The 25,980-nt window shown below is 39.4% G+C and overlaps 2 protein-coding genes across 9 annotated transcripts in view; one reads left to right on the forward strand and one right to left on the reverse strand.

Moving 5' to 3' along the window:
* The window catches only part of SHTN1 (shootin 1), a 57,671-nt gene extending 56,141 nt beyond the window's left edge, over window positions 1–1,530 (forward strand). For all 3 annotated transcript variants that reach the window (XM_027705602.1, XM_027705603.1, XM_027705605.1), the window contains one exon: window positions 1–1,530. In XM_027705602.1, the coding sequence (XP_027561403.1) occupies window positions 1–211 (211 nt within the window). In that variant the 3' untranslated portion in view covers window positions 212–1,530.
* ENO4 (enolase 4) lies at window positions 1,398–23,325 on the reverse strand. Of its 6 annotated transcripts, none has more exons than XM_027705611.1 (14): window positions 23,305–23,325; window positions 21,090–21,218; window positions 19,694–19,884; window positions 17,977–18,125; window positions 15,784–15,953; window positions 15,426–15,569; window positions 13,924–13,989; window positions 13,138–13,200; window positions 10,960–11,127; window positions 9,020–9,145; window positions 6,597–6,792; window positions 5,585–5,652; window positions 4,906–5,023; window positions 1,398–2,674 (listed from the first exon to the last, which is right to left on the reverse strand). In XM_027705611.1, exons 3-14 carry the CDS (start codon window positions 19,864–19,866, stop codon window positions 2,583–2,585), a joined length of 1,533 nt encoding a protein of 510 aa, XP_027561412.1. In that variant the 5' UTR covers window positions 19,867–19,884; window positions 21,090–21,218; window positions 23,305–23,325; the 3' UTR covers window positions 1,398–2,582. The 6 variants fall into 6 exon arrangements, with proteins under 6 accessions (XP_027561412.1, XP_027561408.1, XP_027561407.1 ...); XM_027705607.1 differs by lacking the exon at window positions 23,305–23,325 and adding an exon at window positions 22,461–22,745 and having other exon boundaries at window positions 15,426–15,557; XM_027705606.1 differs by lacking the exon at window positions 23,305–23,325 and adding an exon at window positions 22,461–22,717.
* Between the last annotated feature and the right edge of the window lie 2,655 nt (window positions 23,326–25,980).

Here is a 25,980-nt window from a genome sequence, read left to right on the forward strand (position 1 = left end):
ATCAACTAGTCATACAGAATTTACAAGAAAAGCTTCTAGCAGTGAAAAAGACACCAAATCCGTTGTAGTTTTAGATCCTGTGTCCACCAGTGGGGATCAGATGTCTGAAAACACATTGAACCAGAACGAAATTAAAGAAGAAAAAAGCAAACCAACACATAAAGAAAATAATGTTGAGAAAATAAAAGAAACAGATAGTTCTAACTGTTAATTGTTATTCTGAAAGGCTGTAACTTTTGGGAATCATTATCTGGACATGTGAATTGCTTAGGGGTGTTACTCTGGGCTACAGCCTGTACTCCAGACAGTTTTCAATAATACAGGTTGAAATGGTCTCTTTGTATGCAGTTTGGTTACATGCACTGAAGTGTTAAATAACTGTGTGTCACTCAAAATCCCTTTCCCATTTTAATTTTGCAGGGAAGGTTAATTATTTCTTAGATAGTGTCAGTTACCTTTACTTTTAAACTGTATTTGAAAAGGCTTTTTAAATTCTTCTTTTATTGAGAAGATGCCTTGGTAAAGGTTGCCAGAAGCCCCCTGCATCCCTCCTGAACTGGACAGCTTTGGGTTAGAGCCTGTGAAGGTGATTACACCCTCATCAGCTTCAGTATGGGGGGTGTTACTAATTGTTAGAAAAACACAACCAATGTGTTTAAACACATTCCTTTAAAAATATTTGATATCTACTTAAACCAAGATCCTGCTGTCCCCACACACATTCCTTTGAGGAAGTGAAAAGCACAACCCCCCTGTTTCAGGTTGCCCAGGGGACAGCTCGCCCAGAAACCGAAAAGCAGAGGCAGTGCAGCATCTCATTGTGGGACCAAGACTTGGCAACAAAAGCCAGAGTCAGAGGGTTGTGGGCTGAGACTGGTGCTCTTATTTGGATGAAAAGCTTTGCAAAGGAGGATTTCTTCCTGCTTTTTGTTTCAATGTTATATGGCAGATTTTGGAACTGCTGCAACTGGAGTCTGTATTTGCTGCAAAAAAATAACTTGCCCAGGCTATGGCTGGCACGGGCTACATTTGGGATTCAGTCATTGTAGGACTGCAAGTTATTTGGAATCAACATTTTGAGAACTCTCAGTTGAAAGCTCACAATGCTAACAAATTAGCCCCTGCTTTGAACCTGGCACACACTGATGGCAATAATTTCTTTATTAGGTGACACTCAAGATATCTGTATTTGATAAGAGAAATCCCAGTTTCCCTCAGCCCTTATTTCCTATGAAGACAGTGAGATAGGAACATAATTGATTTGCTTCACTGCCAGTTCACATTCCACTGTAGTCTCTTTTAAAATTTAACACATTCTTTTATAATGAATGAACAAATGTAATCAGGGATTTACCTAAAGATCCGTGTAACTGGAATTGGGTGGTCACGTATTTGAATGCACTTGGATTCTTTTTTTATTTAATTATTTGAAACAGTGATAGTATTGAAGGATGAATGTTCTGAGTTTGTTGGTTTGGCTCTGCATGCAACTGTCTGGTGCTTTTCCTAAAAATAAAATGATAGTAATGAGTGTGGTGGTTTCACATCTATTTCGGTGGGTTTTGCATGTTTGCTAAGAAAATCTTGGACTGGATCTAATTACTGAACTACATACAATTCATAAACTTGGGGAAATTTGTCTCTCATTGATGTTTTCATTTCTTGGGGGCCGTTGGTTCTGGTTGTTAATTTGTCAGTTATCTGTTACAGTGAATTTAAAATGCAACATTTCATATATGTATTTTTCCTCAAATTATTGCTGCTGTATTATATGTTCAAATTTTCACATTATACAAAAACCAGAAGTTTTTTCAAGAAGTATTTCTTTTACTTAAACTGTTTTGTTACCTAGGGGATAAATTATTTCTTTAACTTTTCATTGTTGCTTATTAAAAAGACTCCTGACGAGTTTCCCAGACCTTGTGGACTTGACTTGTTACTCCCTTCTTCCGAGTGATGCCAGTTGCAGCTCCGTGCCCTACATTTGGGGCTTGCAGCGATGCTCTTGTGTTGATGCTCCAGCTGGAGCAGACACAGGCCGGGTCTAACAGCAGCATTGGGCTGTGGGGGGATGGAGCAGCGCAACAGTCAAGGCCTTTGTTTTTTGTAAAATGTGGTGAGGTTTTTTTTTACTGTTTGTCAACAGCTTGCTCTTTGTATAGAGAGAGATTTCCACTTCCCCAAAACAAACATTTAGCTTTGGACTTAACACAGCACAGTTTGTTTGGTCAATTTGTAAACGCAGCACAGAATTTAGTGGTGTTTTCAAACTATAGTCACTGCTCAGTTAACTTGGTTTCAGCTGAAGGCAATGGTCCCTGGGAAAAGAGAGGCCAGTATTTGAAAGCTTTTAGAAGTGTTTGGCTAAAGTGCTTGAAAATAAATGGATTAAAGAAAAATTAATATATGAATTTCATACTAGAATGAAAATAAATGGATTAAGGAATAGTTATATGAGTTTCTGACTAGAATATTTTTTCTTAGAAATTTATCCTAAAGCTAATGTTGACAGCTGGGGTCAGTGTGCTGTTCTCTGGGAGCTGAGCAGGCAGGCTGTGAACCTGCAAGAGCTGTGGAGGCAACTAATCCTGCTCTGGGGGAGGAAGTTCATCAGAAAGTTGATTTTCTGGCTGTGTTTCTTCAGCGAAAGCAACAAATTCAAGTTTTGTTTCACCTGAAATAGAAGAGAAAAAAGAAACTTGTGTTTGGTGTAATCTGGTTTCTTGTTACATTCTCTGGTGCACACAGATGTTTTTAAGATGCCCCATGATGCTTACAGGAGTTTAAACAGTTTTAATAAGTCTGGTCCTTAGAAAGAAAGGAGCACCAGTCCTGCACTTTGCTTACAGGATCAGGGCCTGGTGCACAGCAGCCTGAGCTGGGATATTTGTTGCATTCCTTCCTTCATGGATTCATCACCTTACCGCTCTGTTTGTTGAACATCCATCCTCCTCTGCACTGGTGCTCTTGCCAAAGTTCCCCCCAGCTGACTCTGCCCTTCTCTACCCCAGCCTTTAACAATCTTATGTGAGCCCATGTCCCGATGCTGATCCCGTGACTGCAGTTCAGTTACTGCCACTAACCGCTGTTTTCCCCAGTTCTGTTCTCCTGCTTCCCTAACCTCACCTCCCTAACCTCACCTCCCCACTGTTCGGCCACACACACAGTGCCCCCCATCCCTCTGTGTGACTGCAGGGAAGGGAAGGCAGGGCTGTGATCCAGCAGCTCGCATCCAGGTGAGGGCAATGAGCTCTGCACACCCATCCAGGTGAGGGCGATGGCCCATCACCGCTGAGCTCTGCACACCCATCCAGCTCTGCACACCCATCCAGGTGAGAGGGATGATCTCTGCACACCCATCCAGGTGAGGGCGATGAGCTCTGCACACCCATCCAGGTGAGAGTGATGAGCTCTGCACATCCATCCAGGTGAGGGGGATGATCTCTGCACACCCATCCAGGTGAGGGCGATGGCCCCTCTCGCTGAGCTCTGCACACCCCCGGCACTGCAGGGCAGGTAAGGCAGCGGCAGAGCCGCAGTGGCCGCGGTCCCCCTGGGGCAGTGCAGCCCCCCCGCACTCCCGAGGTTCTCCCGGCGGGTCGGTGTCTCCTCGCAGGACGAGCCCCCGGAGCCGTCCCGCACCCTCTGCGGCGCTCCCGGCCCGCAGCCCCGCAAAGGAGAGCTCGGGGGGCGGCTCAGACGCGCTCCCGCACTACTGCCCTGCTGGGGATTTACTCACCGGGTTTGGCTCTGCCAAACCATTAACGCTGTTGGGGATTGTTGCTATTTTATTTCATGAGATATAGGTCTAAATATTTGTCAGACTCGAGCTCCTTTGCTTAGACTATACCACTTGATTAGGGAATATATTAATATTGCTGAGGCAGTTAAAATTCATAATTCTGTAATTAGAAAAGTGCATTCTGTGCAAATACTTCCTTAGCAAAAAAAAATTCCTGTCTGTGTTTCTATTTTTCACAATGATTATTTATGAGCAAGGGAGAGATTTCAAAAACCTCAAAATATTTTCAATAAAAAAACTTTCAACTAAAACCTTTGTTCTGTAGTGTGCACGTCAAGTGCTGCTACCCTTTGTATAGAACGTTGAGAATTATTAGAAGCAAGAGAGTAAAATGACTTCGTTCTCCTTCGTGTTTCTTTTTCTTGGGCTTAATAAAATTCTTCCAAACCCCATCCTTCCTTTCTTCCTCTCCTTGTCTCTCTGCCTCCCCTTCAGACTGCATTTCTTTATTCTAGCTTGATTGATACCTGAGCAAGTGGGAAGTGGCTCTAATGAACTGTTAAGCATTTAACAGTGCCGTGGTACAGTGTAAAAAGAAGATGCAGACCCTGAAATGCAGGCAGGCAGATGCATACAAGTGGCCAAGGCTGAATGTGCATCGTCAACTTCGGGTTTTTGGGGTTTTATTTAGGGCTTACCCATGCAATTGTAGCTTTCCAAACACATTTTGCTGAAAATGTAACATACAAAAGAGAGTTGTGAAACGAAGTTTTGTTAGCAATATATGTTTAGGGGCTTGAGGGAGGTGGGGTATTTGGCCTAAAATTCCATTTTGGCAGCTTTTCTACATGTTATATGCATGGGTTTTGTTTTGTTCCTTTTGCACTGTGGGCTTCAAGATTCCAACCAATTAATTCTGGAAAAAAAGCCTAATGTAGGCTACTCCTCAAGAAGGGGTCTATTTTAACATTCAGTAAACAGATAATCCATTAGGACAACAATATACATTGTGGCAAGTGCTATCCTAGGTTTTTTTTGTCAGCCCTTATTTATAGTCTTTTGATTTCGCTTCCCTCCTGTGGTGCAGTTTCAATCATTCTCCCTCCAATCTTTGTTCCCGTATTCATTGCAGGCTGAAAACAAAGTAAGAAAGAAGCTCATACGTAGATTTCCATTCTTGGCCAGTTCTTCCTCTATAGCCAGAAGGCGGTTGTATTTGGTCACCCTTTCTCCGCGGGAAAGACCTCCCAACTTGATAAACCTGGCACCCAGTCCTACGGCCTGAAATGAGAAAGTGTGCATTTTAAAACCCCACAGTTTGGGAAGTGAAGTCGTTTTTTAATTATTAAACATGGTATCCTACTTCTAATTTAACACCCTCATCTTTCCACAGAGAAAAACCCCGCAATAAGTAGAAATAAAATCTCTTAATTAAAGATTTGCCGTGTGCAAACAATAATTTTCACTGGCATATGAAATGAAATTTTATTTGCAAATGTAGCTTTAGTACAAAAAGACTAAATATAATAGTGTTAAGAATTTTTGCTAAAAATATTATTACTACATAGGAATGTTTTAAGTAACTCACAATTTTTTATAAACTAATGCAACCAAATAGATCATACACACTCTTGAATATACTCCCCGCCTTGGCAAATTTCCTGCACGTTCCCTTTAAACTCAGTAACTCTCTGTGGGGAAAAAAACCAACTCTCTAGAAAAAGCCCATTTTGTAAAACATTGTTTCTCTCTGAAGCACAGAAAGGCTTTCTCCTTAAAAAATTGTACATGTTAAAAGCAGTATTTTGGCAATTCTGCAATTGAACAGCTTTCAATACCTACCAGATCCACGAGGCTGTCATCAGAAGATTCTCCATCTGGGCTTCCTAATATGGTAATATGTCTCTGACCTATATATAACAGGAGTGAAAACTTTCATTAGAGTATATTTTATATATTCAACACAGAAACTGTTTGGACCTCTCATTCATTTTTTACCCATGGGTTGTCTAAGCTTAAATACAGGCAGGAGTAAACCAGTGAAACCCACTTCATAAAAATGTGAGCTATATTAGTTTGCTGCATTAACATTGTGCTTTATTTTCAGCATGGATAAGGGAATATCCTCTCCTAGTTTCTGTCTCTCACCGATCTGTCTGATCAGGCTACAAGGCTGTTCTATTTATTTTAAATGTACTCCTCAATATAGTAATGATTTTTCGTCACTATAAAAAAGAGTTTACAATCCTGACTGAATGAAATCTTTTAGTTGCTATTTACTCTCTTTGATATAGTGATTCTGGGTGTTTTTAAGGAATAAGGAAAGAACTTAGATATATTAAATTTGTTCATCTATCTCTTGGGTATAAAAATGAGTAAAGAAAAAGTGATACAAAGAAAAATCTTACATAGGAAACTGCACAAGTTCTTAGTACTGTTACCATGAAGGCTCAATAATTTGTAGTCAATAATCTGCATAAACCACAATTTTATACATTTTGGACTTGTTTGGATTTTTTAATTAAAAATACTAGTAATAGTCAAAATTCAGATTAATTGACCACATCTTTTTTATTTTCTTTAAATCTGATATCTAACTGTATAAAACTTATCTGCAGTGTCAAAGGGCACCCACGTTCAAAACATCCACAATGTATTAACTGACTACAGTTGAAGCCCTGAATGCAGTTTTAAGCCCCTGGACAGACATCTGTGAATCAAAACATGAATTTCAGTTTCTTCTGACAAATGCTTCCTAAATTAGAAGTGGCTATAATTAAATAAAGAAATGTAATCTTTACAGGTGTAGCTTGTAGGGTTTGAAAGTCAGTCAGCCTTTCCCCCCTCTACTCACCATGGAGAATTCCAGTGAGTTCTATGAGGTCTGATACCTTGGTTTGGTTCACATATTTCAGGACAACACCACTGCACATTGGTGTGTTTATGTTTTGGTCAATTTTAAGTTTGGAAATACACGTGGCAGCATCTTCAGCAATCAGGTAACATTTGGAACCAAGGGCACAACATATGTTACTCCATTGTTCTCTGTCCTGCATAAAACAAATCAAGTAAATAACTAGGGTTTAAAAAACTAAACTGAATGAAAACTCTCAGGAGGTAAAAATGATTTTAAAAAATTAAATAAATTTGGGTTCAATCCTAAAGATATCCTTCATATAAAAATATTATATTTTATACTATATTTTTAAATCTGTCTGCCTAAGAAAAACATACCACTGGGATTTTCCCTGGATTTTAGGATTTTGTTAGAAAAAATATATGTTAATCTGGAATTAATCAACACTATTTGCATAAAATATCGTTTAAAATATTTCAAATTAAATTAACACTGGGGGACTGCTATTTTGATTTCCTTCCTGAAATTTTTTAATTTTAATGGAATATGAAATAATTTTCTATTGTTTTATTCAGATGTGTTAATATTTCAAGTGTCATAGTTATTTGAATGTAAAATAATGCCACAGGAGACAGTCATAGACTCAATGACTTGTATCAGGACAGGATGATCAGAGCTGTAAGACTGACACAGGGAACAGCAGAATACAACGCTCTCTTTCCAGCAAAGCTCCATTTTTTAGAGTCTTTGTGTCTTGATTTTAATGCACTGTCCACATGGTACATGGTACAGGATAAATAAAGGACAAGGATATTTTAAAAATGAGAAAGAAGAAAATTATGATTTGATTGCTTTGTGACCACAGAATGCAAAGTTGAAAATATTATTTCTCTACTTCATAATTCTGCCAGTAGTAATTCTTGGTCTGTGTATCAGACAGACTTTTGTACCCATCTAGTTGCAATCTGTATCAGGGTCCATTCCTGCACAGATTTCAAGCCTGTATGTATGTGAAAATGAAGTTTTGGACACCTGAACAAATGTTTAAACTTAAGCACTAAAGTGGTCTCGTGTCTGCCAATGAATTATTGAATTGGCACCAGAGCCAACCATCAAGGACCTACATATCCATGGCAAACGTGGCCCAGGGACACTCTGCAGACTTGCTAGGAGGAGGAGGAGGAGGAGCAGAGGAGCAGAGGCATTTTCCTTCATGGTTCTCTGATTCCAACTGTACTGCACTACCTGTAATTCTCCTGCAGACTCTCACACTGCAAATATGTTTCTTCCTAAGGTTTCTCAAGGAAGTTTGCAGCCCCAGCAGGAGTGGGGAATAACCTGGTGCTTTGGAACATGGTCATTCAGAGAGTCAGATTGGAACAACACGGGGAGGCAAGGCTAACTAGAGGAAGGTAAGAGTAAACGCAGATATTTGAAAAATGAACTTTGCACATTCTAGTTAAGGACAGAATCAGATGGATTTTGCAGTTCATCCATTTTAGAGTTATTGAGTCAAGCACTGGACAGATTCACTAAACCAACATCACTTTGCTTCCCCCTTCAATCACAGTCTTCGTGTTTTGTTCATGAAAATGAACAAAATTTTTATTAAGTTTTGCAGCTGCAGAATCTAGGTCTACAATTGTAGGTTCTGCAACAAAGTTTTTATCTTTTTTGCAATACATGGCTTAATCTTATGTATAAATGTAAATTTCTAAGGTTATGCAATCTGTCTCTTTCATCCATCCATAACCTGATAACACGCTTAATAGTATTTTATTTTATTGCTGTAGTTGGTTGGCCAGACTAATTAATTCCTCTAACTTTGACCACAGGGGTAAATACATGGTATCTTACTACCACTTTAAAAATTCTGCCAAGCAATGCTGCCAGTGACAGCACTGTTCTGGCTTTGGTTATAAATATCCATCAGAAGGAACTGCATCAGTATTTCTTTTTTTGTGTGATTCTAAGGAATATACAACTACGTCCAAACTTTTGCTTCTCCAATTTAATATAATAAAATATTATATTACACTTGAATTTTATAGTTTTATAATTTGAATTGTTTGCATAAAAAGGAAAATGTAATCCAAATAATAGTGGTTTAACAAGTAGAATCACACAAAAAAGCAATTTCTTATAATTCTTTAAAATATTTCTACTGACTCTATTCTGTTCAGTCCAGGATTATTTTGCATCGAGAATTAAGTCAAAAGTATAGGAGAATGTAGAGTTATTGTCAATAAAAGACATGCAAATGAATTGTTAGATGCATTTTTATAGTGATATTTTGTGCTTAAAGACTCAAAACCCCAAAAGCCTTGTATTCTGCATATTTTGCAAAAATGAGCAAAGATCAGTGCTGTGCCACTGAACAGCATTCCCAGTTTTGCACGGACTGCACTGTGGTATCTTACCTCTTTTCTTAAGGGATCTATTAATGCAATAATAAAAGGAAATTTATCAATCAGTTCTCCATACATAGCAACCATTTCATCAGGGCTTTTGAAAGTTCCAGTGAGTATTTCATACTTTCCTTTGTCCTATAAAGTAAAGTAAAAAGCATAAAAGATAAGGAAGGTAAGAGCTTAAAAACCAGAGTACTAATGTAAGCACACACATCTCATGTATGCTTACATTTATTAAGATAGGTGTGTTCTTCAGTCAGGAGGCATTTACTCCTCTACTTCACTCTGTGTCTAAGTTGTTAGCACATTGTTATAGAAAACTGCTTAAAATGACAGTGGGTTCCAGTGGGCTTATGCCAAAGTCTCTGAACGATGTCACTGCCAAAACCAGAGGGACCTTTTTCAGCATTTTGTAGGCAACACTGCCAGTTTTACACTATGATATCATAAAGCTAGCAATATTTGACTTTTTCACTGAATCTCACTTGCAAAAAATCTCATTTTTCACTTGCAAAAAAGGTTTTTTTTTTTTGTCCTTATTTTCATAAAGAAAATATTGTTGGGGAAACGAGTTCACCCTCAGTACTCAAAACCAAGATACTGCCTTTCCTTGTCTCTTTCCCATTTCAAAAAAAAAAAAAAGACAAGTTTAAAACTAGTCTCATCATTCTGGGAATCACAAACTGCAGCCTAGGAGAAGTATTAAAGGCCAACTGTCAAACTGTGCCACGACACCCACTGCTTTAGTGACTTTAACAGTTCAGTCACAGAAAGTTACAGAATTACTGATAATTCAAGGGTTAAGATTTTGTACATTCTGTTATAAGCTACAGACATCACAGTCAGGAGAGCAACTGCTTTCAAGAAAGATATTGGTAATGGAAGCTTTGGCACTATAGAACACCCAAATACACAAAATCTCATGAGCTATTAAATGGAATAGGAAGTTTCTTTTTCTGCTTAGAAAAAAAAAACCTGATTGATCTTGGAACAAGGGGCAAGAACTTTAAGACTTCATCTGGAGATAAATAAATTGTGTCAAAAATATTAAAAAATGAAAAATTTAAAAATGAATGTTGAGGCACAACGAGATGAACATTAATGTGTGTACAAACTTACCATAGAAAAAATAAATGGATATGTCAGGGTAGTTTGAAGAAAACAACAGATGTAGTGTAATATAATGGAAAAATGAGCATCTAGTGGTGTTAAGGAATTACAGAAGTATACTTGTGTAAATAATTTCTTGTTCTTCATCTTTGAAACAAAGGTGGATAGAATATAATTATTTAATTTATACCTTGTGGTGAAATTAAAAAAAAAACAACCAACCAACCAACCAAACCAGGATTTGCTGCTTTATACTTTAATTCCAAACTGGCTGAGGTGCAATGTGAAATGAAGCTGGTTTGTTAAACAGAGCATGCAGGAGGTGTTTACCCATTAAAGCAGTTTGCTATATCTGATACAAAGTGATCTGAAAAATTGTGTTAAATAAACAGAGAAAAGGAATAAACCTGGCTGCTACAGGCAGGCTTATCCCATTGGAATGATTCAAGTGAAGCCATGGAGGTAGCAGAGATTCCTGCAGCAGGACAGGAGCTGTAACACGGGTCTGCCTTGGCCCAGTGAGCCTCATTCTCACAAGGCACCACCAGGCTGTTGGTACTGGGAAGGAGGAACACACATGTTCTCACTGCTCCTGCTGTGTCAGGCTGCATGTCCCATCCCCTTGCACTCCCAATCCAATGACGTATCTGCCACACTTGTAGGACTGATTCAACCATAATTTATAAATGCAGAGGTAATTCTTTTCATTTGCTTGATTGCTACCTTAAAAATGGAGCTAGAAGCTTCTAGGTGAGTTTGCAATGCAATAATAAATAATGTTAACAAATAGCTACGTTCCTTTTGAAACCCAAGAAAATAGATATTGAGAAATAACTTACATAATCCATTAATTCATGAGCAGCACAGTTTATTGCTAAGTACACATCTGTTCCTAGCTCCAGACCTATGTTGCTGCAAGCTGCTTGCATAACGAGTAGCAGTTGTTCTACATCATCATATCCTGTTGTTAGGCAACCTAAGTGTGATATTCTTTTTAAGAACTGTGGCTGAAAACAAAACAAAAAAGAATCACTTTATTTACAAACATATATGTAATATATATACTCACTATCATTTCAGTCTGCATTTAATCTTCAAATTATAAATCTCAAAAATTGCATTGGCAGCCGTAAGGACAATTCTCTAGGAAAGAGGGATAATCAATTGCTAATGAGTAGAGAGCTAACAGTCCTTGGAAATGTGTCTCATCATGTAGTTCTTTGTCCTGTATGGCCAGTACTGGTTTACAAGAAGATTTTAAAGGCACTCTTAACAACTACGGAATTGTCACGAATGCTCCGGTGCTGCAGACCACCCCTTTGCCAAAAAACATATTCTCCACTTTTAAACAGCTTTTAGCCATTTATCCTCAACTGCAACTTTGATATTGACCCTGTGGAGTGTTCAAGAAACCCTAGAATCTTCTGAGAATTCTAGAAGGAACAAACTTAAGAGAGGGGAAACACCTCTAGCCCAGCTACATGCAGTTATACTTCAGGGACAGAATTCCTGGAAATGTGCCACAAGCCAAGTTGTATTGAGCAAATATTTCACATGTTCTTCTGCTGTCAGGTTTTTTTGTAGGTTTTTAAAACACTGATTTTTAACTTTAAAGTCTGTGAATTTTGGATTATAAAGAATGACAATAAGTTGCCTAGAAAGCAGCAGGATATAATCCTGGGTTAGACTGGAGAGATCAATTGGAAGGCATCAGCTTTGACAAGAGCTAGAGAACTAACTACAGACAGAACAGGTGCTTAGCTATAGAGGATATATGAATGTTTCTTCACATAAAAAATTGGAAAGAAAACGCAGGTCAAATTGTTATGAGATTATTTTGTAGCAACATGCAAGACAATCTGACTTGTTGCTTTTGGAGCACAAAGCTGCAGCAATAGACAGCAAGAAAGGCTGCAGTCTTCCTGCAATTAACTCACACAGAGGTTGAGTTTGCAGTTCCATGTGATTTTCAAGGTATCCATACGTTGTGCCTTTTTACATTCCACTAAAAGCATTGTTTCTCTTTATAAAAACATTTTTCTCTATCTAGCATTTACTTCTACAACCTAAATAAGTTCTTCTTCACGACCTACTTTGTCATTTTTCCTTTTTTTTTGTCCCCATAAAAGTTAAAACTAACATGGTGCTTTTATCAGTTTAAACTTCAGTTTAATTACTACCTCCTTAAGTATTCCTTTGTTGAAATAAATGGATTTTTTTCCAGATAATCTAAAGCATTTTTTCCTTGTGTATATCTTATGGAATTATTCTAACTAAGGCCAGCAGCTAATGATGAAGAATTTTGTGTGGTGTAAGCAAGAATAAAATAGAAAAACTTTTGTTCATCTTTTCTTTTGTATACTCCACAACAGTGACAATTCTCACTTGTTAATATTTTAATAATCTCAGATTGGAGAGAAAACCTGCCTGGCATTTCCATCCCACAATTTGGAAAACTCATCTGTAAACCACAGGTTTTGAAGTGATAAAAAAAGATCATTCGAGTCATATAAAATAATGTCCTGTGTTCTATTGTGAGTGTTGCCCTTTGGCTACTGGTTTGTGTCTGCCATTATCTGTAACCTCAGACTGGAACTGGGAACTGGATGCAGCACAATTAAGAGGGGAGTTATTCTCCCAGGGTTAGGAAACAGTACAGTATGCAGGTCTTACAGGTAGTAGTTTCATGGCCTACATAATCAAGAGGGCATGTTTCTCTGCTGCTGCTACAGGCTTGCAAAATGCTCATTTGGATAATTCACCAGGATTTCTATATAAGAAAAATTACCAGATCACAGAAAAATTTCCCCTATTTCTGCTATATCCACAGGAAGGGAAGGTGTAGTCAGAAGGATCTAAATTATTATGTAAGATATGAGCATTTGGAATATTTAGGTCTTGCCTTGACCTTTCCAAAATGGTGATGTAGATCAATGCTTCATTTCTTAAGAATATTTTGGTTCTCTGCTGCTGTTAATACCTTGTTGAAGGCTTAAAATTAAAATCTCGTTTCTTACCAGACTTTTCTTCCCTGAATTTTGTGCTTTTCCTTTTTTACCGTCTGCTGGTTGAGGACCAGGCTGTTGAGGGTGAAAGAAGAAAGAAATTAATTCCATGGAAAAATACAAAGATGACAGAAAGACCTCAGAAAAAAAAGGAAAGGAAAAAAAAAGATTGACTGAATTTTGGTCTGAAGAGATTATGAATATTTAAGGTAGGAAAGAACTCCTATTTTGTCTTAAATACTATCAGCAACTATCCAGTTTTATTTTGTGCTGGTGACTCATTTCAAATGTTTATTTCTACATGAGCATCAGTCCAACCATCATTTGTTTTTCAAAACATTCTCACCCAGCCCATCAAAAATACAGGGAATCTCAGAAATGAGAATCTATAGACTCTGTACTTGGAGAAACCCAACAATCTAGCTTTCCAAAAAGCATATGCACACACCAAGACTGATATACTGCTACAGTAACAGTACCTGGAATAAAACATGTTGTGTGTGAGAGGCATAGCAAGATCAGAACTATATATATTGTATATTCACTCTGATATGATTCACTTCCAGTATATTTCTTCAGGTAAACAGGAAGTCTTACTACGCTTAGAACAATGTTTTATTCTATATTTTCTAATGTAGTATCACCAAATGGCCAATGTTTTATTCATCTGTCAGAGAAACACATCATCTGTTCTGTGTCATGACATATAAAGGCTAAGTGTTCCATGTTTATGTTTAAAAGGACAGTAGTAGCAGATCAAATGAAGTATATCACTTTATTAGTACATTTTTATTGTACCATTTTGCCTGGAGACTCCAACAGTCTTGTCATTTCCTTCTGAATATCCAGAACTCTTTCTATGCCCTGAAATTAAACAACAGTAATCTTCAAAATAAAGTTATATTATTTCATTTTAGCAGCTTAAATCAGAAAACACTTATTCTAAATACAAATCTTAATATAAAGTCTTAAAAAAAACCCCACAACTATTACAGACTCCTTAACACAGTCTCTCCACTCACAAAATGCAGCCAAGTGCCCAGCCATAAAGGGTTAGTAGCAGTGGAATGAACAGGAATATCTGATCAAGCTGCTGAATGGGACAGCAGGAAAAGCAGCCTCTTCCCCAAATGTAGCCCTTCCCAAATCTAGCAAGTAAACAGCATCCAGGTCTGCATAATATCTGAGAAGTGAGAGGATGATAATCCCTGTTCACAATTGTGACTCTAAGACTTCCTAACTGGAAACTCTGAGAAGACTGAATGCATTTACTTCAGAATATTTCCAGGAAGCACGAAAAAAATCACTTTCTTAATTTTAAACAGTGGGGAACACTCCAATTAAATGAATCCATTGCTTTTAATGCAAGACTCATTTTCTTTTTCAGCTGAGTCAGTAAAATTCAGTAAAACTAGTGAAACTTGGTAAATCACAGTTGAGATTTCCTCAAACTGTGCCAGTAAAGGAATACTGAAGGGGGCAGAAGTCAGTCACAGCTGACAACACATCAACACGGGAGGAACAGGCTGTTTGAACGGCAGCAAGCAGCTTGTTACCCTCCCATGAGCGCTAGGAGGCATTCTGGCTTTGAATGGCACAGAATTAGCAACCTTATTAACAGCTCCTGGTGACAATTCGAAAGTTAAAGGAAAAGCAAAAAGAAAGAGAATCGAGCTCAGCTATTTGTTCAGGTCACCAGCATACAAAGTAGAAATCACAGCCCTAATGAAGCATCTCGTGCAAATATATTCTTTAATACAACACATGGCTAAACAAAAAGAGATGGTTGATCCCATCTGTCTCACCCATCCTTCTTGCTCTTTGTACTCCCTTCTATCTTCACAATTTCATTTTAAAGCAACTTATTTCCACACATTTTATGCTTTCCTGTGAATTTGTTGAGTTTTGTTGTTTTGTATGCTATATCAATCAACTGATGCTATTTATAACCTACAAATGTAAAATCACATCCTAATCTCTTGTTCTGTAACACAATTCCCTAACATCTTCTTCAACACACTGATTTTTACCTCTATACTAACGTACATTTTTAACTTGAAATATTTCTGGGTTTTGTTTTAAATCTTCATCTTTTTGCTTGATTTAATATTATTTGTGTTAGAATTCTGCAAATTTGACAAATTTAGCATTTGTTAGAACTTCGGCCTTGCAAGCAAACAAAAAAATTAAAAATGCAGTTTGTAAGGACTATATTGAAAAGACCTATATACATATTTACATACATAGTTAGTATGGTGTCTGTAGAACACATTTATAAAAAACCAAAAATGAAACAGTACCTGTTTGAGTGACAACTGAACTGGTGGTATAAGCATAACTTCTTTCACTAATTTCAGCTTTGAAGATGACATTTTTTCACAGTTCAGCAGAGTAACCATTGGGAGTGGCAGAGTAATTTCTTCAGGTGACTCCTGTAATTGGGAGTACCGGGTGAAAATAAAAATGTAAAAATCAAAATAATTCTTATACATTTTAATTATGGCACGAGGTTCAAAGACTGCTACAGGCAATGGTGTTAAGGGTGTATTTTATGAGATAAATTTAATGACACTGTCACGAGGCACTGCTGGCTTCAGAGTTCAACAACAACTATGATAACTGGGATAAAAGAAACCAACTGGCAAAAGCCATGTGTACCTGCCCCCGTTTCAGCAGTGCAATATGTGAGTAGAGAGGGATGTGGCTGACGGTGGCCCCAGCCCTGGCTATGGCAAGGGATGTTCCCCCGATGGCCAGGCTGCCACTCAGCACCGGCTCAGCGGTTTCTGCAGGGGGGATGGGTCTCTCTGCCACTGACGACTTCTTTCCTACAAGACAGAGAGCAGCAGTTAAGTATTTTCTTGTTTTTAAACACATGCTTCTGTATCACAGTTATATGAGTAAATACGATATTGTCATTTCAGTGTGTACTCAATGTATTAACAAATAATAACTTGTTTTTTAAAAACTTCATCTTGTCAGTTGTTTTATATGGAATGACCTTACAAGTAAGCAAAGTATCTGTCCTCACTCTGGTTTCAAATTTATTTCAATTCTGTTTCCTTTGGAGAACTTTCAGACACTGAAATCAGTATCTTTATTTATCTGTGTTTACAACCAATAACATTACATAATTTTTCAGGTTCCTTTCAAAAGCATGTTTTCAGTCTTCTTTATTGTGCTCCTTCAATTCTCAGCTTTTGGATAAACAACTTGGAAGACTACATTATAACCTATTGGGAGTACACATACTTGATTTCTTCTAATGATGACTGTGAAAAAGAATTAGGCCTATTTCAGCTGGAATTTCCAAAGAGAAAACAGATCTTTTAAATATTACACATCCATAATCTTATTATATTTTCATAAGAATTTATTTCCCTTTCAGATACAGTAACTTTTTCCAAAAATGCTTAAAACAAAGCACTTCTCACCATCCTCTTTATTGCCTACAGTTCTTACATGAACATGTACAGTGAGCACCTATGTGAAGCTGCAGTAAGTAGTCTGATTCCCAAGTAAACCTGACTATTTCCTTTGGATCCTAGTAGGAGTGTCATACAAATTCTGATTTCAATAAAATATAAATACTACAGCATACAACTGACATTTTAGGAGAAAATGTTCTTAATGGGTCCTTAATTGGATATGCAGATTAGATTATACATATTTTGCATACTATACACAGATTCTATACCTTTTACATTGAGGATGAAGAGCTACACACAGACATCAGAGCAACTCTGACACAGGGCAGAGTTTTTCAGAGACCCTTCATCCTACACTACTTTGTAACTGGCATAAACCATAACATAGATGTTCCTTCTGAAAGAACCTGCTGGAAGTCACCAGCTGTTAGTGGTCTCCTGTAACAACAAGTAGCTTAATAACCATTGGCTCCAAATAGTCAGGCACTGAGTCTAATAATAATATGACAGTCAATGTCCTAATTAGTGAAAACAAGTAATATATGTATCAGCAGAAGCCTGACTGAAAGTGTAATATACACCAGGCTAACGTGTGGGTGGACCTGACAACTGCAGGAGTTACATTTCAGGTCAAAGATGAACTTACTGTGCACACATCTAACATATGAACTGGGAGGTTTTACTGACAGTCTATGATAGTTACAACCAAAGTGATAACAAATAACAATACACCAACATTTTCTGCCCTTACAATAAATGACAACAAGACTTTTTTTTCTGAGTTTAATGCATATATGGGGATAACATATGGTGCTTTCTTCCTTTGGGTTGGTTTTTTTTTTTTGGCCATGTGTTTTTACCTTCTTTTTCTAGTGTCACACCATTTTTTCCTTTAGTAGGATTGTTTTCTTACTTCTTTTTACTCTATACTGCCCATCATTCCCATCTCATCCCCTTCCTTCTTTCTCTTTTGCTTTTCACTGTATTTGTTCCTTTTCTCAGTGTTAGAAGGAAACTTTCCTTCCTCCCTCTTTCAATTGTTTTCAACTTTTATCTTAATTCTATTTCCATTTTCTTTTCTTATAATTTTCATTTTTATTCTTCATTTGCATCCTCCTCCATTCCTATTCCTCACTTTGAAGAGTAATAACCTCCTGTCTAAGCCAACTGTAAAACAAAGGCAGAAACTCTATTCAACCAATGCATGTGAATGATGAGAAAACTGTATTTTTCCCTCCCTCATTTTGCTGCAGAAACTGTTGTGATCAAAAAGGGCAGGAGAGAGTAACCAAACCCTTTGAACATGAGACAGTGTGTCATGTGTTCTGAAGTATCCCATGTCCACAGAATACATCAGAAAGTTATTTAGGACATTTATCAATATCTGTATTGCAGAAAATATTAAAATCAAATAAACAAAAACCTGATTTTGCTGATTTTTTTTTCCCAGGTGGTGTTGCTGGGGATGGACTCCGTGGAGGAAGGGCAAGAGTGGCTTCTGCTTCTTCTTCTTCTTCTTCTTCTTGCCTTTGAATTTCCTTTTTTTCTTCTACCTTGTTTGTAAAGTATTCACTGAGGGAAGAGGCATAAAAATTACTGGCTTAAAATATTGTTAGACATGTGACAAGCAGACACACACAATACAAGCTAAAGAACATGCTAGGAAGTGGATCTATTTGAGCTTCTGCCATTGGTTCACCACGTGAAGCTGGAGAAGTCAGTACATTTATTACATCATTATTTTTTGGTAGTCATCTGCAGCACTGGTTAAACAAAAAGAACCACAAGCATCACAAACCTTAACACATGCTTTTTAAATCACACTGGTTTGAAAGTCAGCTCTGAGCAGACAATCTTAGCATGAAAGATGTATTGCTTTGCATGGGCAGTAACAGATTCTGGCATAACTTGATGACACACAACAGCCTGGCCGAGGTTGCTAATCCAAGAGCTCAGTTGTTCACTGGTTAGCCAAGTGGTTGCAAACTAAGAGGTGGCTGAATTTCAATTACCTGAAACTTTATCCAGGGGTCACAGACAGTCAATTCAGGCAAACTGAGTATGTAAGATATGTAAAGTAGTGTAAACAATGCATTAAAATCTTATTTACACTCACTTTCCAATTGAGTCCTCATTTCCTTTATCAAGGTTTTCCCGAAGCTAGTCCATGTGGAAGGCAATTAGGTCTGTTCAAAACAGTCTGTGTTCAGTGGGGCAGCCCAACCTCTACCCCTTCCACACAGTGTCATTTCCCTCAGGGGTGCAGCTGAAGGGAACATTTCCAACTCCAAAGAGGATGTGAGGCCATATTACTGCTTCCAGGGTGAAGACAGCCATAATGTTGCCAGGTGCCTTCTTCTAAGTGTACTTTAAAAATACATTCAAATCCATCTGTGATACTTTTACCTTATATATTTTTTTTCTTATAAAAGCCAAACACATTCCTTTGAGTGGATAAATACGGCTGTTGTTTTTCACTTTGGGATGCTCTCAAGAAGAAATATTTATATGAAAAATAAACATGGATGTTTACTAAAGAAACTAATTACCCTAGTAAGATGTGTTCTGGAGCAGCTTGCTCAGAAAGAAAGCTCCACCAGGACGTGAAAGCTGTACACATACACACGTTTTTGTGGATTAGCTCAATGCAGCAGGCTCACACCCAGGCCATTTGCACCACTTGCCTTCTGCAGTGCCATAAACAGAAGAAGTGGAGTTGCAGTTAGAAAAAACCTCCCTACTAAATTAAACTGGCACTGAACAAATTTCTTAAATGTTGCCTTTGACTCATGAACGTGTTTTTCTTCTTAGACACCCTTATTTTTGTATCCCATGGATGAAACCTTGTAAAAACCAGCATGATTTTCATATCAAAATTATGAAACAAGCAGACAATAATATAGTGCAATGGATCTGAGACATATGTTACCACCTAAAAATATAAAAAATAATAGTAGAAAACACTAAATATTCTATATGCTTTCCACTAACAATACAAATAATATAAATTACACATATAAATTATATTCTATATAAAATTAGATACATAAATCATATTTTATAAAATTATATACATTGTATTTTAAAGCAATTATTTGTATATTTCAAATGCATTAGTTTGCATAATATGCAAGACTTACCCAAGCATCTTATCAACCTCACACTGGTCAGTAGGCTCCAAGTCCCTCAGCATTGTGTTGAGTGACTCATTGACCCATTCCACAGCAGTATTAACAGAGTCATTTCTTTCTTTTTCAGCAGCTTCAATTGTTTCAGGTAAAGCATTTTCAGGTATTTGAGAATGGAAAGACATTACAGTGGAACAAATCCTCTGTAAAAATAATAATTAAAAAAACACCCCGGTGTATAAAGGTTTTAAACACTATTTAATTTCTAACTTGGAAATGTCATTTGAAAGACTAAGAAGTATATGTCCTTACCAACTCTACAAGTACATATCTCCAAATCTACAGCTTGCTCCACTTATCTTTTTTCATCCTGCACCTTCTTTCTAGCCTCTTATACTTTCGTAATCACAGACATTATTCAAGTTTTTTGACCTAAATTATAACTACGTAGGCAAAAACCTTCTGACAGATCTCTTTATATATATATTATGCTATCAGAATAGAATGGAGTTATTTAAAGGATCATAGTCATTAGAACATCTTTTATTGCAGTTGTTTGTAGCCTACTGTACCATGATTCATCAGCATTCATGCTTAATGCTATCCCTCATGGTCAGTTACTTTTGTCTTAGATAATTTAAGCTCAACTTTCTGTACTGATGAAGAATAAATGATATTAAAAGAATTCACTTAAGGAAGACATCATTTACAAATTTCACAGATTTGCCTGCATTAATAGTATTAAATTTATACACTGTGAATACCTGTGAACCTACATTTAATTCAAGAAAGAAGGGAACCATAGTTTAACTGAGGGAAAGTAGAAATAATTACTCCAAAATAGCTAGAGCTGCAAAGACAGTAACTTGAATATTTCAGGTTGGGGGAGAGATGCACCACCAATTTTGCATTGCAGGTGCTGGAGGAATATGTTTAACTTAACTATCACCCACATCAACCTATTAGCTCGGTGTAAAAAAAGTGCCTTCACTTATACTGTGCTTTTCACCTGTGCTGTATTTTTCTGAAAGACTGTCACACAAAGAGAAATATAAGCATATGAAAATTAAAGAAAAAGGTAAAAGGAAAATGAACTTACAAAGCTAGTATGGGGTGTAAGGAAAAGCTACATGAAGACAGACAAAAACTTAATATACCAAGATGCACTCACATCCCACTCATAAAATATTGCCTAATTCATGGAAAATAAAGTTTTCATAGTTGCTGCCACTGTCTAACTGTTCAGGACACCTTTTTTTTCTAAGTTACAATACTCAACTCTTGAGTCACAGGGATTTATATCTCCTCATAAAGATGGAAAATAAAATGTTCATTGGGATGTGAGAATAGTACCTCTTCCTGATATTGTCTTATTCAAATAAATAAAACAGGAAGAAACAGCTCATACCTTCTCATAGTTTTTAACTGTACAGTATATTTCCACTTCTAATGTTGGCTGACCAACTCCATCAAGAACTTTTCTTCCAACTATTTTGCATATTACTGGTGCTTTTGAATATTTAGAAAGGTAGTTAGCCTTAAATGAAAGAGAAAGAACTTCATTAAAAGTCAATTTCCAGGCAAAGAGATTTTTATTCCATGAAATATATTTCAATCAAATCCACCACTGAACAAATCCATTATGGGTCGCTTCCAACTCAGCATATTCTATGATTCTATGATTTACATGTTACAGCAAGTTTTGGGCACTGTGAGAAAGGTGAAAACCGAGACTTCTGGTAGGCAGTTCACTTTCCCCTTCTAACATGGTCTTTCATGGGCCTGATGAACTGTCATAATCCTATATATTTTCACCTCTGTCCATAGGTAATACAATGTTGCTTTAGAAAATTGATTAAGTCGCTACCTAAAGTTTACTACATACTTCCTTACTAGTTTATTTAGTCTGGTATTGGAGAGTCACCAAATCATGACTTACCAAATGGGAAAAACTGGAAACTCTTATAGCTACATAGAAGAGGAACATGTCAACAACCAGGCAGAGCAAGAAAAGGTGTTACCATTTCTAGTCCCTTCCACTGGCAATGGCAAAACACTACATGGGAAACAGTACAAAATGGAACGAAATATTTCAATTCCACTGACACTTTCCCACTAAACAACATACTAGAAACCATTTTTTTCAAGAGTTGCTTGCTTGCTATTGTAGCATTGGCAATTCTTGTACTGCCACTAATTGAGGTTTCATCAGGACTACTGTCAACAATATTTGGCCAACCGGGAACAGATAAAATGGGTGTGACTCTCGACACTTCCCCGAGGGCCCATTTGCCTTTCATCAACAGCTGCAGCGTGAATATGTGAATAGCGCCCAGTCCCTTGTCACTGCTGGCCCGGGAGAGACACCACTGTGCTGAGCAGCAGTTTTATTAGCTATGTCCATTTGTGCCCTCCCACTTTGTTTTCATAGAATCATAGAATCAGCCGGGTTGGAAAGGACCTCTGAGACCATCAAGTCCAACCCTTGATCCAACACCGCCGCGGTTACCAGACCACGTGTCGAGACAAGCAACCAGCAAAGGGCCCGGCCGCTGCTTGGCCCGGCGTCAAAGCGCCCCTGACCACAACCACCGAAACACCGCAGTCGGGGGGAACCACTTCATTATCACGGAGACGTCGAGCCCCTCGCTGCGCCCCTTCCCGGAGGGCAGGGACGGCGGGGACGGGGTCGGGCACCGCGGGCAGCCCCTCACGGCCCTGACGCGGGGCCGGCACAGCCCCCCCGGCCCCCTCCGGGCGCTGCCCCTCCCCGCGCTACCAGCTCCCCGTAGAGATCCCCGGGGCTCAGCGGGAACAGGGCGTTCAGCGCCTCCTCCATGCGCTCCGGCACTCGCTGCCCTCGGTAGTACTCGGCCGCCTCCCGCCGCCGCGCCCGCCGCCCGCCCGCCTCCATGGCGGGGCCGCCGCCGCTGCCCGGCAACGCTCCGGGAGCGCCGCCCTTCCTTCCCTCCCTTCCTCCCCGCCGCTCCCTCAGGGGCACAGCGGCCTCCCGGGATGCCGTGCCCGACCCCGCGCCCCGAGGGCTCTGCTCTGGCCGAGCCGCCCGGGAACAACCCCCCCGAGCCAGCGGGGCCGGGCTTTGTTTGGCCCTGGCCCGCTTTGGTTCCTCAGCACCGCGCGGTGCTCGCGCTCCCCTCAGAGCCCGCTCGGGGCCTTCCAAGGATGCCGCGAGCAGGCACTCCTCGGTTTAAAAAGTCACCGCGCAACAAAACTGTATAAAATTATCGCCCTGAAAGAGAGACGGATTATGGTTTGGGAAATGTCTAACGCTGCCAAACGCAGTAACTCGTGCGTTTAAAAGCTCTTTACTTTCAATGAAAAGAAACATTTCCCGGCCTAAATGGTTGTGGGGGTTTTTTTTAAGTCTGCAATTTCCTACAAAACTTTCACTTTGTTACATTGTTCATCGGTAATTTTGTTGGAGTAACTGAAAATGGAGATACTTAAAAAGCTGTTAGCTGCACACTTCCCCTGCTCTAAAATCAATATGTGTGGACCTCTGCTCATTGTGTGCTCACTTCTCCAGGTGGGGTGATAATGAAGAAAAATCCCTACAGAATCATTTTCTTCTCCTTTCATATCCTTCAGAAATAGTACAGTACCTCTCCAGAGAGTTAAACCCTCTTTTGCTCAGGAGAAGTTTCTGAACTGACACTACCCCTTCCTTTGAGGACAGTGGGCAGCAAGTACCTCATTAGATTTTCTTCAGAAGGAGTTAACGTGGTGGGTGGCTGCCCTTTGAGCTCCTAACTGCTCAGGAGGGGCTTGTGCGGTCGGAGGGCTGGGTGGCGGTAGTCAAATAGTGCCAGATCCGTGTCACATGCACAGGCTTGCCTCAGAAAGCTCCGGTTTAATTAAATAGTCCTGGAAGAACAGACCTCTAGAGGTGACAGTGCTGTTGTGGTGCTCTGTGAGCATGACCACACACTAGGTAATGCAACCCATCACGGGTACCTTCTGATACATTTCAAGGGCCTCTAGACCAGTTTCCCACCTTTTGCCTTCTAAAGGACTCTAAATAAAATGCATTGTGAAGGAACATGGAGGTGATAAGACGAAGACTAGGGAAAATGTTGGCCTTCTCTGGAAGGAAACAGCAGAACTGGTTGCCCAGGATATGGAGGAGGCTGAGGTACTTCACAATATTTTTGCCTCTGTGTTCACTGGCAAGTGCCCAAGCTGCACCACCCAAGTTGCAAAGGGAAAAGTCAGGGACTGAATGAAGACCGGCCACTGTAAGAGATGTTCAGGAACATGTAAGGAACTTGCAGGTGCACAAGTGCATGGGACATGGTGAAATGCATCTGTGAGTCCTGAGGGAACCTGTGGATCAAGTAGCTAAGCCACTATCAATCATATTTGAGAAGTCATGCAGTCTGGTGAAGTTCTGACTGGAAAAAGGGAAATGTAACCCCCATTTTCAAAAAGGGAAATAACGAAGACCCAGGGAACTACAGGCCAGTCAGCTCCACCTTAGTGCCTGTCAAGGTCATGGAGCAGATTCTTCTGGAAACTATGCTAAGGCATGTGGAAAATAAGGGGTGACTGGTGACAGCCAGCACAGCTTCACTAAGGGCAAATTGTGCCTAGCTAATTTGGTGGCCTTCTACAATAGGGCAACAGTGTTGATGGCTGAAGGAAGAGGACTGATGTCATCTACCTGGACTTGTGAAAACATTTGACACTGCCCACACGGCATCCTTGTCTCTAAACTGGAGAGATATGGATTTGATGGATGGACTACTTGGTGGGTAAGGAATTGGCTGGATGGTCACACTGGAAGGGTTGTGGTCAACAGCTCAATGCCCAAGTGGAGACCAGAGATGAGAGGCATCCTCAGGGGGCAGTGCAGGGACTGGTGCTGTTTAACATCTTTGTTGGTGACATGGACAGTGGGACTGAGGCTCCCTCAGCAAGTTTGCTCATGACACCAAACTGTGTGGAGCAATCAACACACTGGAGGGAAAGGATGACATCCAAAAGGACCTGGACAGACTTCAGAGATGGACCAACCTAATGAAGTTCCACAGGGCCAAGTGCAAGGTCCTGCACCTGGGTTGGGGCAATCCCAAGCACAAGTACAGGCTGGGCGGGAGTGGATTGAGAGCAGCCCTCAGGAGAAGGACTTGGGGGTGTCGGTGGATGAGAAGCTCAAGACGAGCTGGCAATGTGCACTCACAGCCCAGAGAGCCAACCATATCCTGGGCTGCACCAAAATAAACGTGACCAGCTGGTCGAGGGAAGTGATTCTCCCTCTTAACTCTGTTTTTGTGAGATCCTACCTGGAACACTACATCCAGGTCTGGGGGCCCCACCATGAGAAGGATGTGGACCTTCTTGAAAGGGGTTCAGAGGAGGGCAATGAAGATGCTCAGAGGGCTGGAGCGCCTCTGCTATGGACACAGGCTGAGAGAGCTGGAGGTTTTCAGCCTGGAGAAAAGAAGACTCCAGAGAAACCTTAGAGCCCCCTCCAGTACCTAAAGGGGGCCCCCACGAGAATGACAGAGAGGTACAAGTGCATGTAGTGATAGGACAAAGGGTAATGGCTTTGAACTGAAAGAAGGTAGATTTAGGTTAGATATTAGTATGAAATTTTTTACTGTGAGGGTGGTGAGGAACTGGCACAGGTTACCCAGAGAAGCTGTGGATGCCCCATCCCTGGAAGAAGAGAAACTTGCCAGCTTTGCCTTTAGCAAAGCAATGAGCTGAAGCAGATTGATAGTCAGGTTATTTAATAACCCTGAACTCCTGTCTTTTAATAAATTGATTGAAATACTAGTAGGGATTCCCCCAAGTATTTATCATTTTTGGTTCATGATCAAGTGAACGCTACATGAATTATCTGTATGGCCATGTAATTTCCATTAACAGTAATTGTAAGAATGTAGAAAGAGGATGGCTTATCCTGTGATCCTCCCTATTACAAAGTAGTTAACTGATTAAGGTTAGGATACTGCAAGCCACTTCATACCATCAGTGAACTCTCTGCAACCCCATTATCTTCATTAGGCCTGTGTGGGTGTAATTAATTGGTGTTTAGTTACCAGTTGTGTTGAATGAAAAGAATTTAGTTCTATTTCTCTTAGTTTTATTGGCCCCATGGTGCTAACAGGCTAAAGTGTAATTAAAAACTCTCTAATCAAAGTATATGTAGCAAGAGCCAAGAAACAAACCCAGTGAGGAAAAGCCTGTGATTGGGGTAAGTCTGGCCTTTGAAAAATGAAGATGCTTCACTTATATTAACATGTACATTAAAAATGTACTAAAATGTATAAGAT

Source organism: Neopelma chrysocephalum, unplaced genomic scaffold (genome assembly GCF_003984885.1).
Source record: "Neopelma chrysocephalum unplaced genomic scaffold, ASM398488v2 Primary Assembly neopelma1_347, whole genome shotgun sequence".
In the NCBI taxonomy this organism is placed as follows: Eukaryota; Metazoa; Chordata; class Aves; order Passeriformes; family Pipridae; genus Neopelma; species Neopelma chrysocephalum.